This window comes from Archocentrus centrarchus, chromosome 22 (genome assembly GCF_007364275.1).
Source record: "Archocentrus centrarchus isolate MPI-CPG fArcCen1 chromosome 22, fArcCen1, whole genome shotgun sequence".
Classification (NCBI taxonomy): Eukaryota; Metazoa; Chordata; class Actinopteri; order Cichliformes; family Cichlidae; genus Archocentrus; species Archocentrus centrarchus.
In genome coordinates, this window is record NC_044367.1 from 24,326,219 (window position 1) to 24,341,319 (window position 15,101).

General features: G+C 40.1%; 1 protein-coding gene across 1 annotated transcript in view; it reads left to right on the plus strand.

Moving 5' to 3' along the window:
- alk (ALK receptor tyrosine kinase) overlaps nucleotides 1–15,101 on the plus strand; it is a 394,751-nt gene that overhangs the window by 308,042 nt on the left and 71,608 nt on the right. The window contains exon 5 of the mRNA XM_030718325.1: nucleotides 1,813–1,946. Within this exon, the coding sequence (XP_030574185.1) occupies nucleotides 1,813–1,946 (134 nt within the window). The remainder of the gene's footprint in view (nucleotides 1–1,812; nucleotides 1,947–15,101) is intronic.

Consider the following 15,101-nt stretch of genomic DNA (forward strand, 5'->3'; position numbering starts at 1 on the left):
GCTGATGCTGTGAGAGCTATGAGTTTGGGTACCTTTTAAAAATGGTCATTTTTAACTCGAAAAAGTCGAGCTATTGTTGTAGGCTTGGAGTCGGCGGCGGCGTCTGTACCACAAAACCTTTTACACTGGCCACTACACTATAACGTTCAAGCTAGGCCACTCAGACTTCACACAATTGTTCACTATCACAAGGACTACACACAACTTAGAAATTTAATTAAAAAATTGAACGTTAACCGCAAGTTCTATACAGTTCAAGGTAATCTCATCAGACTTCACACACTTGTTCACTATCACGAGGGCTGTATTCTGACCAGGGTCATATTTCAGCTGTGCGTTTTTACTTATTTATCCCCCTTTTTTAACTTTGAAATTCAACATTTTAATGCTAGCCACAAACACTATTGGCCATAACCCTTCCCCCTTATTGAAAATCCACAAAAACTTTTCAGGTTGGCCATAACATCTGTTTTAATCATTAGCCTTAATTTTTCACTTGTCTCCAAGTGAAAAACTGCTTTGTTCCTTTCACTGCTCATACCGAGGCTGCTGGCTTGCGGTTGTCTGTGTCCGGCTGGGTGAAGGTGGCTTCATTGTCTGATCAGGGTTATTGTTCCAAATGTTTATGTGGTGGTTACCCCACGGTTTACTTTGGCAAATTTTGTGTCTTCTTCACTCACAGTGAAGAACTCGATAACAGCCACAGCCACATGCTAATGACATTTAGCTGCTCATAGTCTGTGCCTATGAGTGGATGAGCGACTATTTCCCGGTGCCGCTCTTTATTATGTAAACATAATAAAGTAGAGTGAGAGTAGGAGCATTGTAATGTATTGTAATAACAATGTATGTCCTGATTTATGTGTATTCTGTCTATGTGGCATGTCTAAGCAAACTGGATGCAGTTAATGAAATCATAGTGCAGGTTCAGGAAAAGTTAAATTGACAAAACAAGGTTCTGTTGCAGTCTGTCATGATGTACAGTGTTCCTGTAATGGCCTTTGTATTCATGCACACGCAAGTGTGCCAACTGTAGTTTGTCACTTGTTACTATTGCGATAATAATAATATAGTATATAGCACTATTGTACTGTAGCAGCCGGTGTGTCTGTGTGCAGGTGTGGCACACATGAATTTACGTTCTCATCAGGGAAGTACCTGTTTACAGGACGTTAACTATACATGGTGTCATGACTTGTATGTAGGGTTGGGCAGAGACAGGAGGAGGGGGGAGAGAGAGAGAGAAAGAGAGGGGGAGAGAGAGACTGTTGATGAGCTCAGAGCCAAAGAGAAATCAGCACAATTTGCTTAATAAAATTAGGGACAGACGAACTGCACAAAGCCAGGGTGCTTGAGGGAGAACGGCATTCACTGCAGGACTTTCAGCTCACTGACACACAAGAACTTGGCTTCAGTGTGTTGGTGATTCTTGACCACATTCTTTCTGTATTTGTGGCTTCAACCCGTAAGCGTGTGCTGGCTCCACACCACCTGTAATCTTTCAGCAGAGGCACCACCTGACACCTGGCCACCTCTGAAACCTCTTCTACACCTGCAGAGTCTGGGTGGCCTCAAAGGGTGGGCCATGCATCACCATACAAAGGAAGAAAGGAACCCTCCCAAAATGGAAGGGAGTGAGGCAGCCACCATGACAGCCTCTAGTGCAGCCCTGGACAGTGCCACCTCTGTGATTCAGGCCGAGCAGGCCCAAGCTACCCTCACCCCTCTTACCCGCAGCCGCTGTAGGTTTTTCTGTCAGCCGTGGTGTCTGCTCTTCGCACTGATCCTGCTCCTGCTTTCTCTCCTTGGCAGCTGGGCAGTGGTCCATCTCACCCTGGGGGCAAATGGAGGATCGCCTTTTCGGATCTCAGCCAGCTACGATCAGCGGATCCCGCAGGATGATACGGCCACCATTGAGCCCCACTTCACTACCAACTGCACCATGGGTAAGCAGCTCTTTTTTGTTATTGTTACTGTTGTTAATGTGATGTGGGGATTTTAAAAAGTCACCTTTATTCAGAGTACTAAAAAACATATTCATTAGTTAAAGATTAATGAAGCTGTCTTTTATCAGGTAATAATTCTAAACTAGATTAAAAATCAGAACAAAATAGTTGCTGTCATTTCTAAAATTTATATCACCACAAACTCAACACAGTGGGGAAGGCAATGCATTACATTTCTATAATTGAGTAATTAAATTAACCTATAATGAAAGTTATTTGCTTCAGGATTAAACACAAATGGCTCCAAACTCATAGAAATCAAAATATCGGATAATAAAATTTGTGACTTTTATGTTTTCAGTTGTTTTCTTGTTTTTGAATGTGCATGCAGACAAATGTGTCTCACATGTCTGCAGAGTGACTGAGTTCTCAAACATGTCAAACTGGAAATTGCATAGCTACACTCTGTCATTTTTAACTTCATTACAGCATGTTGTCAAATGAAATGCGTAGACCGGTCTAGACTGGAATAATATCCTTCTCTGTCAACCTCGAAAGCTTCTGAAATCGAGTTAATAAAACTGATTCAATTTCCTCTGAACTAGATGCAGAAGCACAGCGATCCTTCCTCAAACATGTAATGTGTAGAATTACACAGAAAGTCCTTGTTTCCTCTCAGTGGCAGATGTTTGACAGGCAGAAAACTGCAAATCAGCACCTGTTTGTCACACCAACCAGGTGCTGATTTAATAGAAGAGAAGGTTTTAATGTGCATGTATAAAGTATTCCCATTTAAAAAAAAAATAAAATAAAATAACATAGTTTTTGTCAAAAGTGGCACCATTTTCTGAGTGCTGATCGAAAAAGCTTCATTTCAGGCTTCTGTAAAAAAAAATAATAAAATGTTTACCCAACCATCTCAGTGGCTGCTGAACCCACATAAAAAGGAATAATCAAGTCAAGCATGACCAAAGAAATGGTTCACCAGTAGCTTCTTATAATCAACTAAATTCAATCTTGAAATTGGCAGCAGAGTGGAACAGCGGCATCCTTTTTGTTTTTGTTCTTTCTTATTGTGTATTGCAACATTAGATTTATGACAATCTAGCATTGTGCTTTCCTGTTGACGCACATCTTTGTTCATGTTATTTGGCACTTCCAGCTTTCATATTTATCCAGGAAATAGTTTTTCCTGATTTTTGGTCTTGGTCCTGTCACATGTGATGCTGCAAAATATTTTCTTGTTATCTTTGTATGCACATATTGTATGATAATTAGAGCCCCTGCAACAAAGTGCACTATTGCTTTTTTTATTTAAAAGACAAAAAATGGGGGGAAAAAAATGAAGGAAAGTCATTTGAATTTGTAAAATTTAGGCTTGTTTCTCAGAGTCTGTGTCAGCCTTTTCCAGGTGTAGTAGCCTGCAATGACTTTCCATTTTCCATTTTCCTTTTTTTGTTACCTTTTCCACACACTTTTCTCTGCCAGCCATTTCAAGCTCTGAGATATTTTGTAAGCACAGCATGTTAAATATCTACCCACAGATCTTCAGCTGCAAAGCCATTCTGAAAGAGTCAGCTTGAATTTCTTAAATTACTTCAAGGAGGGTTTTGAGGTCTACGTTGGATCTTTGTCCCATTGTTGAAGCCAGCCTCTTTTCACTTTGACTTTCCCAACTGAGTGCATAACATAGCGTTCATAATTTGCTTTTAGTTAGAAAAATTCAATCTGTGCTCTATTCATGCAGCGCTTCCTGTGCCACTGCCTGTCATACATCGCCAAATCTGAATATTTCCACTCCCAAACGTGACTGCTGGCAAAGTGTTATTTTGATCAAACTCCAGTCATTCTTTCCTCCAAAAACATTATTGGTGTTTGTGGCTAAAGATTTGTAACTCATCCTGCCAACAGCATATGATTTTAAAATGACCAAGTTTTTGCTTTGCAGTGGTTTGATGTTGAATTTGAGAATGTGGTGAAGCCGGTCTTCTTTATATTGCGCCCGACTTTCACGTTGTCGTTTAAGGACATTTCGCAGAGCGGAAACGAGTTGGCAGCATTCTCAAATCCTTCAGACACCTTTCACTGCTTTCTAGGCATCAATTATCTTCATTATTAGATTCTTCAGTGTTTACTCCCGGGAGCCTAAACAGTTAGAAAATGTATGAATCTCATTGTCAGCAGCTGACAGATAATCTAATCTTTGAACTCCAAACAAGTCAGCTTGGACCTAATTAAGGTCATGAGCCAGAAGGCTCTGAGATTTAACAAGGGAAAGGCTCCCCCGATGTTTGCACATGTTACAATTGCATGCCACATTTTTTAAGTTCACAAAATGAAAAGTAAAGTGAATTTACATGTGATGTTTTTATATCACTCTACTGAAGGGAGTGTATTTACTTCTTTTCACTTCAAAAAAGATCAACAAATATGCAATTTGCCTGCAGCTGTATGTGAAGAATTTTCTCATATCAATATAATCATCAACAGTGATCTCTGGCCACTGATTCTGGTTGGATCACTTGAACAAAGGACTTACAGATGGACATGTATTGCACTTTATATTTGACTGCTTGTTGTGCAGAGCACTGGAATGCAGTCAGGTGAGCCTTTGCCGTGTAGTTCTGTATTTAAAAAAAAATACAGTGCAAAAAGGTACTCATTCCCAAAGGCCTCTTTTTAAATTCAGAGAGATGCTCACAGTCCAGCAAATTTAATCCCTTCTACTTTTATAGAGGCAGAGTCTCTTTGCACTCTGCAACAATGAAATCGCTTTTATGCTCAGTCAATATTTAGCTCTAGGTGAAAAAGGAACATCGCATCACAGGAAAGTCTTGTCGATTTGTCCTCAGACTTGGTTCAAATAAGGTGTTTAAACTTGACTTCAGGTCAATGGTATAATTTGGTTATCAACTATGTAAATGCATTTGTGTGTATGAGTGTGATAAGAGAGGGAGTAACAGAAGGAGAGGAAATGCATTCATATTTCCTCAGTGCATATCTCCCTTAACCTACAGTTCTCTTTGAAGTGAAGAAAATCATTCAATCAAATGCTGCTATTAAAAGTGCAAAATTATGAAAACATGTAATTACATTAAATTCACATCAAGCAAACCAATTTCCATCTCACTGAAGTATTAGTGATTCTCCTGTGATTCTTTGTCTAGAGCATTGTGTGTGATGCTGCTCATGCAAATCCACCTTGGGCTGCACAGTATCTAATTGTTCTCTGTTCTGGGTTCACCCTGTTCCTCTTCCCTGACAGTGCATAAGCCTTGGCTAGCAGACGGGGGGGAGCATGCAGACGTGCCATACTCTCCTCAGGCACCACCTGGGTCCCTAGTGCAACACCCACTACACACATCCCACTCCTAAACTAAGTCCTAATCCATCTCAGCACACTCGCCGTGTGGCCTCACCGCATCTCGTGGTGTTCTAAACCTCCCCCACTTTTCCCTCCAGCACCTGTCACAAACCTGAGCTTGAATTACCTCTCTCCTCAGAACATGAAGCCAGAGCGCTCCATTAAGGCTCTCACACTAAATCCCTGACAAATACACCCGTTTGCTTTATTTGTTCTAGTCCCTTGTGCTGAAAATTTGCTAATTACTACTATTAATGACCTCCATTATCAAGCTTTTGGGGTGAATAGCTCTAAGACTGATCCAGACTTCGGTGATTAATTGTGTTTAATTTGGTCCCAAAGGTTTGAAGTTTTAATTTCAGCAAACACGAGGCTGTGGACATGGACTGCACTGTTGTGGTTGCATAACAGTTTCCTGTAGAGTTGGAAGAATTTTTTAAAGAAAATCATGATTCGTTCTGATAATTTTTAAATCACTGAGAGAAAAACTTGCTAATGATCAATTTTATTTCTTGAGTGCTTGTGTTTTGTTTTTGTTCATTTTTTTAAGCAATTCTGCCTTGAGATATTCTTCATTAACAGGATATATATTTTATTTATTGTCACCCAATTGAAATTCATCAAAATATTGTAGATTCTGTCAAAATCAGCTTACCTTTTCATCTTTTGCACCTTATTTGGTATTTTGACTACATCCATTTCCTCCTCTTTAGTTGTTTTCATGGGCAGAAAGGCAGCGATTACTCTAGCTAGTGAAGTGCACGGAGATAGTCAATAGAGGATAAATAAATGGAGTAGTGTCTGACTCCTTTCTCCATACCCTTCCACTTTAATTAACTCATCAGTCACTGGACCAACAAGCAATCCAATTTGCTGCCCTTAAAGTGACTTGTGTGGTTATATGCCTATCTCTGGAGCTCATCCTTCTGACAGGAAGTTAGAATCCTACCTTCTGCTAGTATTTCTCTTTATGGTTGCGGCATATCTGTACAGAGAACATAATTATTCAGTCTCACCAAACATGTCAGCAACTCTCTTAACCTCCTACCGTTTCTCATCCTGAAAGTAAATAGACACTACTGTGATGACTGACAAGATCATTAACAGATTGTGTCAACAGATTTGACTTTTCCTCTATGGCAAGCAAGGAGGTCACATTTTCCTTAACATTTATAACAACATTTGTCCTCTCAAGAACATATTCTGTATTTGTGCTCATGAATTACCCCACAAACTGTCACAATTCATTTTTGCAATTGGACACTGAGCAGAGTGAAGGCAGCAGTGAACCCTTAGGGAATATGAACCACTGACCTTCTCTTCCCTGGTCCATTTCCTTAACCACTACACCGTGCTGCTGCGGGGCATTAATGGAGCGTTACAACAAGTCTATACTTTGTGATTAGGTACACAGCAGCATGAAGTGTCCCTAGGCCCATCAATCAAATATGGCCCTGTGGCGAATGCTATGAGGGAAATGGGTTTGGAGAAAGCTAGTGTAGTGGACAGAATGTGGACATGTGGAAGGATGGTTGATGGAAAAAGCCATTCACTTTATAGCAGGACATCAGGCTTTAATTTAAATTTCTTTTTCACTTTGGATGTTTGATCGCATGAAATAAAGTCTCAGTCATATGTTCACACTATATGGACAAATGTACTCGGCCACCTCGGGAACTGCTCGGCCATGGAAACCCATGCCACGAAGCTGCTGGTGCAGTTTTTGTGCTAATGCCAGAGGAGGTTTGGAGCTCTGCAGCTATTGAGTCAGCAGAGCGTTGGCCCCTCAGCACTCTGCGACCCTGCTCTGTAACTTTATGTGGTCTGCCACTTTCATAGATAAGTTGCTGTGGTTTCTAAACACTTCCACTTTGTAATAACACCACTTACTGTCAATCATGAACCCTACCTTAATTATGCTGTAACAGGCCTCGGCTGCTGGGGCTTTCCTTGATACACTGAGAGAATCTTTATCACTAACCTCTTTTCACTCTCTCTGTGTTTTTGTACACCACTCTTCATGTAATCATTAGTTATTATTAATCTCTGGCTCTCTTCCACAGTGTGTCTGTTGTCCTGTCTCTCTACCCTCACCCCCAACCCGTCACAGCAGATGGCTGCCCCTCCCTGAGCCTGGTTCTGCTGGAGGTTTCTTCCTGTTAAAAGGGAGTTTTTCCATCCCACTGTTGCCAAGTGCTTGCTTACAGGAGGACATCTGATTATTAGGGTTTTCTCTGTATTATTGTAGGGTCTTTACCTTACGATAAAAAGTGCCTTGAGGTCACTGTTGTTGTGATTTGGTGCCATATGAATTGAACTGAATCTTGTAATATATTTGGGGGAAGAAATTAGAAGAACTAGGCAGCTTTCAGACCACAGCTCCAAATGCTATTGACATTATTGTTCTGTCAGATGTTTTTAATATTTCTAAGAGCAATCAAATTCAAATTTTGCCCTGTTGATGATGCTACATATCCCTCTGAAGTAATGCATGTACCAAATGTCACAGCATCCAGTCCAATTGCTACAATATTTCATTAATATTAACCTCTTGCTGAAGCCAGGGCACTGTATGATGTAGACACAGTGTCGTCACCCAATGTTGTGCAAGTCCTGCTTTTGCAGCCTCAAGCTGAGCGTTTTGGCTGGAGCCAACAAAGTTTTTTGAAGCTGAATAACAAGTTTATACAGTCATGAGAGTGCACACAGGACTGTGAAAAGTGTGATTCAGTAGCTTGTAGAATAACCTTTAGCACCTTCAATAGCTTGAAGCAATCATTTTCTGTATGACTTTCTTCTTTATAATGTTGCTTCAGTTCAGTTTACAGACATTCATTTATGCACGGCTCTCTTAAGGTCCTGCCACAGCATTTCAATCAGGTTGAGATCTGGACTTTGACTGGGCCACTGCAGCACCTCGATTCTTTTCTTTATCAGTCATTCTGTTGTAGATGTGCTCAGGATCACTGTTCTGTTGCATGATCCGGTTTCAGCCAAGCTTTAGCTGTCGTATAGATGGCCTCACATCTGACTCTATAATACTTTGGTATACAAAGGAGTTTATGGTCAACTCAGTGACTGCAAGATGCCTAGATCCTGTGGCTGCAAAACAAATCCAAACCATCACCCCTCCACGATCCTGCTTGACAGTTGGTATAATGTACTGTACGAGGTTTTTGTGTTCATATGCTGTTTGTTTTTTTTTTTTTTGCCAAACATGATGCTGCACATGACCAAACTTCTCCACTTTGGCCTTGTAAGTCCAAAGGTCATTCTTCTACAATTCTTGTAGTTTTTCAGATGCAATTTAGAGGTTTTCTCCTTGTAACCCTCCCAAATGAAACCTTCTCATTCAGTCTTTTTCTAATTCTACTGGCATGAACTTTAAAATGCTAACTAAGACAATTTTTCTGCTGTTTCCCCAAGTAGTGGACAGACTAACCTTGAGGTGAATTTACTGGTATGTCCACTCCTGGGAACATTGTGGCATTGTGTTAACATGCACCTGAAGGCTGCAGACCAGCAAACTGCCAAAACTTCTGCTTTTGGTGCACAAAAGGTGGACACACTTGCTGATGATCAGTTAATCAAATGCATTAGTTACTGTATCTTCATAATTCCCCATGGAAACAGTAAGGGTGTACTTAGTTTTCCACAGAACTGCACTCTATAAAAACTTTGTTTTATATGATTGTATGTCACAACAACCACAAAGTAGCTACTTTGCTTTATACTCCTTTTTCACTCATAATTTGAAAAATGAACATCATGTTCTGTTCAATAAGTTATGAAACAAGTGACCGAGAACATAATTTTATTAGGAGAGTAATTAGTTTTAGATCAGACTTCTTTTTGCAACAAGAAGATTTTCCCTCCACTGATCTTTGAAAAAAAAAAGCCATTTTAAGACACTTACGCACTTGAAACCACAGCTGTGTTCATTGTTTGTCTACAGTTGTTTCAACCTGTGAGCACCATGAATATCTCTACAGAATTTCATAGTTGCTCAATTAATTCCTTTCAGTCAAATAAGGAACAAGAGTTGCATCACCTAAACAACCTTCAGACATACATTGCTATGTTGTTATACCTCTAGCAAGGACAAAAACACAAAACAGGCCCTATATGCACACGTCCACATAGCTCTTTCTGTCTGAGCCTCAAAAAGCACAGCTAATCTGTTTTAATATCCATCTAATTTAATTATGTCTAATGTAATAAACCCATTTAGTTGGATGTCTGTACTGTCTGTTTGCAGTTCATAAACTCTAATACAAGGAAGCATAAATAACATGTAATTAATGCTTTATGGAGAGGCCACATTGTTCAGGGTCTGGTTAAAAAACACAGTTTGGTCTATGTTACATGCCATAATTGAAATATACTAAAGTTTTCATACAGAAAAACTTTTGGGGGTGTCAGGTGGGAGTTTTTCTTTGCTTTAGGTTGATTGTATATGGAATTCTCATTAATATTAATAAAAAACCTTATTATTTTAACATCTTGTTGATTGATTTACTATACAGGCTATTTATTGGCTGCCGCAGATCAGCTAGACATGTGGACATATAATCTTTCCTAAAGCAGTGAATGTCTACCTTCACTAACTTCAAAAATAAAATAAAATAATCAAATCAAATAATGTTACTGAGCCAGCAAAAAGATAAAATGTCTGCTGAATTTAATAAAATGTTAACATACTTGAAATGTAGGCCACAAGCTGTTCATCTGATACCGGGTGTCTACTTCATTTAGGATCTTCATAATGTATTGTGTGTGTGTGTGTGTGTGTGTGTGTGTGTGTGTGTGTGTGTGTGTGTGTGTGTGTGTGTGTGTGTGTGTGTGTGTGTGTGTGTGTGTGTGTGTGTGTGTGTGTCCCCTTCTGAAGCTTAAAATAATTCTTGATGAGGTGCTGTTTAAATTTTACAATGACTAGTACACACTCACACAACAGTATGCAATTTTAGGCTATTGTTAGGTGGTTGCTAGGCAACATGATGACTAGGACGTACTTGTGTGACAGTTTTGGTTATTCCACTCCTGTTTACGAGGAGTTCAGTGGCAAAGAAACAGAAATTTAACATATTATAGCAAGACATTGTTCTCTCCAGGTACTCCGGCGTCCTCCCAAAGTCCAAAGGCATGCAGGTTAGATTAGCTGGTCATTCTAAATTCACTGTAGGTGTGAATATGAACATGAGTAGTTCCCCCATTGCACCCCACCTCTCGCCCTATGACAGCTGGGATGGACTCCAGCTCCCCCATGACCCTGAACTGGATAAGTGGAGGAAAATGGATGGATGCTTTAAGAGGTCTTGTATATTAAAGCAGGGCATCACACTGCACTCAAATGTATATTGTGTAGAATCAGGTGCAACAACCGAATTCAGCTCTGTAGAAGAAGAAGAAAGAAGAAAGAGCTTTATTTGTCACATACATTTACATGCAGTGAAATTCATTCTCTGCATTTAACCCATCACACACATGGAGTATGTAGTACACACAGCACAGCATGGAGCAGGGGGCAGCCAAAGGGCGCCCGGGGAGCAACCTGGGGGGGTGGGCTTGCTCAGGGACCCACAGTGATGCCAGCCCGAGGATTTGAACCAGGGTCCTCTCAGTGACGAACCCTCTTCTTCTCCCCTAGGCCACCACTCCAGGCCTGTAGAGCATATTAGCATCTCTAGTAAGATTGTTTTTAGTACATCTCAACATAACTAGTTGTCATTCATTCTTTGTTGTTGTTTTACAACCTTTATTGTGGGTTACATTGTCTGCCTCAGGGTCTGGCTTAAAAGAGCACAATAAAATGATATTTTGGATCACAGATGCGTGCTTCATAAATTAATTAAGCTAAATACATTAAAAAGAAGTTACTATTTACTTTGCATTCAAAGCCTTTAGGAGCCTTGAAGGCAAACAGAAGTCCATCTATTTGCCAGATATACCTGTGAGCTAATTAAATGGATATTTCTGTTAATCTTGTAATTTGTTGGGATACTTTGAAGTCCTTTGAACACTAAGCGACTCTAAGAGAATATACAGGCACAAAAAACCTGGAGCAAGTTAAAAACAGGAAAACAAAGCTCATCAATTAATATACGATACTACTCGTCAAGTAAAGAGTCTTTCTGCCAGCACTAAGCTTTATCACGTTATACCTCTAATGTCTTGCCTTAGGCCTTTCCACAAGCAGCATCCCCTCAACCCAAACTGTGTTTCTGTTGCAGGCACCTTTCCAAGGCAATCTACACAGGCAGTTTCATTTTAAGATATTGAGCAAGTGTTAAATGGCCCAGGGCACCAAGTAGAGTGTTCACAACATGCATACGCCAAATGGAACAGATGTCTGAATCAGCCCTAAACTGGCATAGAGGAGGAAATTTCTGGATGTTATGGACTTAAAGTAGCATTGACGAAAAGTCAATCATCAAGATGAAGCAACATTAACTCTAATTACAGTCTGTAAAGCATATGTTTATATCAAGAATGCTGGGATGAATCTGTTCATTGAGGTTCTTCTTTTCATTTAATATCAAACAGCACTTTATATACTAATGTTTATGTAGGTACAGAAGGGTTGTGCAGTATCTTAAAGTCTTCCAACCAGCCAATGTCAGCCTGATAACCAGTCATTGGCTGTACTCACAGGAGTCTTTGTAGCATAATGTGTGGGTAATTTAGGCCCCGGTCAAACAAGCTTAGAGACCAGTTGGCAACCTCCAGTCATGAGGGGAAAAATGTGCATTTCCCAGCTGGTAAAATGTGAGAAATCCATTGCTAAGTCCCACAGGCCTAGAGACCGGTCACTGACCCCCCTGGCAACCACAAGTTGCAAGGAATAAATGTGTATTTCCCAACCAGTTGATAAGTGGTTGCTGGAGATTGCTAGCAGTCGCTAGGTGAAATTGGTCCCAAAGAGATATACAGTGCTGCGCTGAAAACCGACTTGCAGTCAGGTCAGTGTCTTCCATGAAAGCGACTATAGCAATCTGCTAGTGACCAAAGTAATCACAAGTAGATTTTTGGTGCAGCATGTTTTTTGCAATCATTTTCACTTGGTGACCGCCAGCAACTATTCACAAACCACTTGGGGTATACACATTTTTCCCTAGCAACATCAGGATGCTGAGGGGTTCCCTACAGGTCCCTTGGCAAGCGTGACTGAGGCCTTAGCAACTGAAATTTATAAGTTAGATGTTTACTGAGGTTCCCAGTGAGACAAAGGAACACCCAAAAATCTCTAGCTAGTACAAATTTCAACAAAATTATCAGAATTTACATCTTTTAAAAAAAACTCTGATATATTGCATCACCTTCTGAAGAAATCAGTGTCAGTAAAATAGTAAAGTAAAAATACTGGTTATGACTTTGTACCTTAAAGTTGCATTGAGATGATTTCTTGTATGCAATAAGCCCAGACCTGCTCATCAAACTGCTAAAGATATGAAACATCAAGGCCAGTGCTGTGGAATCAAAGCCCTGCAGCATAATGCTGATCATTTTAAACAAAACAAAGGCTACAGTCTCACCACAGCCACTCTGTCTGTGGGAAAGACGCTTTGATGTCAAAGCCAATGTGTGTCATTTGTTGGTAACAATGTTTACTTAGGTTCATAGAGGCAGAGTTGCAGTAATGCAAAAAGCAACAAAAGTGAGAATAGCCACCATGTCATGCGTCATCTGTGAGACTTATACAGTGATGCACCTTGTAAATTTCACTCTTTTGTATACTTCAAGGAAATGACCACATAAATTGTAGATAAAAGAAAAAAAAAACTGGCTTGAAAGACATTTCCCACTGGTTCTAATCTTAGTCTTATTTTCCTGAAAGGTATGTAGTGGTATAAAATGTCTTGTGAAGTTAGACAGAGGCAACCAAACTGAGAAAAATAACCAAATTATCCTAAAAATTATCCAGTATCATTATAACTCTGAGAGTCAACAACAAAACAAAGTTACACATATGCAAATGATAGTCTTTCAGAGTTCTAATGACCTGTAGGATCCATTTCTATCTGTTGTTCCCACACTGTAAGAATTAGTACAATCATAGTTCTTAGAACTGTCTCCTTTAGTGCAGGTATTGCCCCAACACAAGAGGAAACTTTGGGACTCCATTATAGAGTTCTCCCTGCATAGTATAATGGATGTCAAATCAAGTAGAATTTACTTTAAAGTACTTATAAAGAAACCAGACTTTAATGCTCAGTGTTTTTAAGGCCTAGTATTGACAAGGGTGTATTTCTCCTAGCGTAGTGTAGTCTTTACCTCTTGCACCTTGAAGCCCTCCTCTTCCTTGAAGGTCCCTTCAACCCGCAGTTGAAGGAACCTCTGCACTGTACTTCTACTTCAAGGGACTTCAACTGCAGGGGGGCAACCAGGGGCGAGCCCTGAGGTTGCAAAAAGAAGACTGATTGTATAAGATGAAAAACCAATCCTACTGCCTCATGACCTATGACCTCAATACGCTTTCCTTTGACTCTGACTGTGTTCAGTTCTTACTGAGTACACCATGAGGTAAAGTAGAGTATGCAGTCTACCATGTGTCTTCTCAGTCAGTTCCACCCATGGCTTGTCATGGCTGGTTTTAAAACCCCAAGAGTGCTGCATCTATCTTTTAACCTTTTTAAGAGTGGCCAAGTGTTTCACATTCACCGAAGAGGCTTTATGGTGTTGCTATAAGTTTAATGGAGGTGGCCTTTGTGTGATGTATTTCTGTCGCATCAAATATGGCAAAGCAGTAGTTGAGAGTCTTTAGAACGGGTTCAATAACATCGGTATTTACTTGCTCATTGTTATGAGGCTGTTATCTACTCTGTCATTTACAGTTTAGATTAGGCAGAGTAAAAATATAAATATTTCCAAAATATATCAAGTGGCTCCTAATCATTGAGCTTCATAGAGCCCTCATAGTTATGTAGCTGTTGCTGGTTAAATTTGGGGTAATTTTGTAGTTAGAAATGACATGTACACATAAAACCTAAAAGGCAGAGGAGATGTTTAGACAATGCATCGGTCACGTACTGTACATAAAATTAAAAAAAAAAGGCAGCTGGATAATCTTACAATATAATACATATTTATTATTTCACACTGAGTACAATATCTTTCATTTTCTGCAGTAAAAAAAGGAGTGCAGAACTGACATTTTTCTCTCCCATCTATGCTCTTGTGTGTGCAGCTCTCTCCAGCAGGGAGCATGACAGATAGTGATGGTGATTGGGCAGAGCTCGGACCAATCGAGCGTGGCTGTGTGCAGTTAATTGAATTCATGAGCGAATACTTCTTGTCCTGTCGACTGTCCAGTGGGAAGCCCAGCTTCATCCATCTTGAGTATTGCAGCATATGTAAATCTCCATAAATATCTTTAAATTTTGCCTTTAATGGGGTGGCAAGATAGTTGCCCCAGCAATCCTTGGGCTCTTTTAGTTTTTTTGTCCCCTGTGGCTGAGGACGGGCCACCGTTATGGCACTCAGAATGGAAGATTGTGAAGTAATGAATGAGCAGAATGGGATAAATGAGTTCTAACTACTGCTGAATTGTCTGCTAGACTCAATCAAGTCTGTGAAGATATTTTTTTTGTTGTGTTTTCCTTTTTCTGCTTATTGGCATTCTATTCACACAAAGCACAAGCAGATCTCAAGCCAGGCGGTTCTTCAGACTGGGTTTGTTGTTGTTTCAAAGCACACAGAGGGATTTTAGGATGTGACTGACGTGCTTGCTCATCTGTAGGAAAACAAAAACCATATTAATTTCTGGATGAGTCTACCCTCTCTGTGACTCCAGA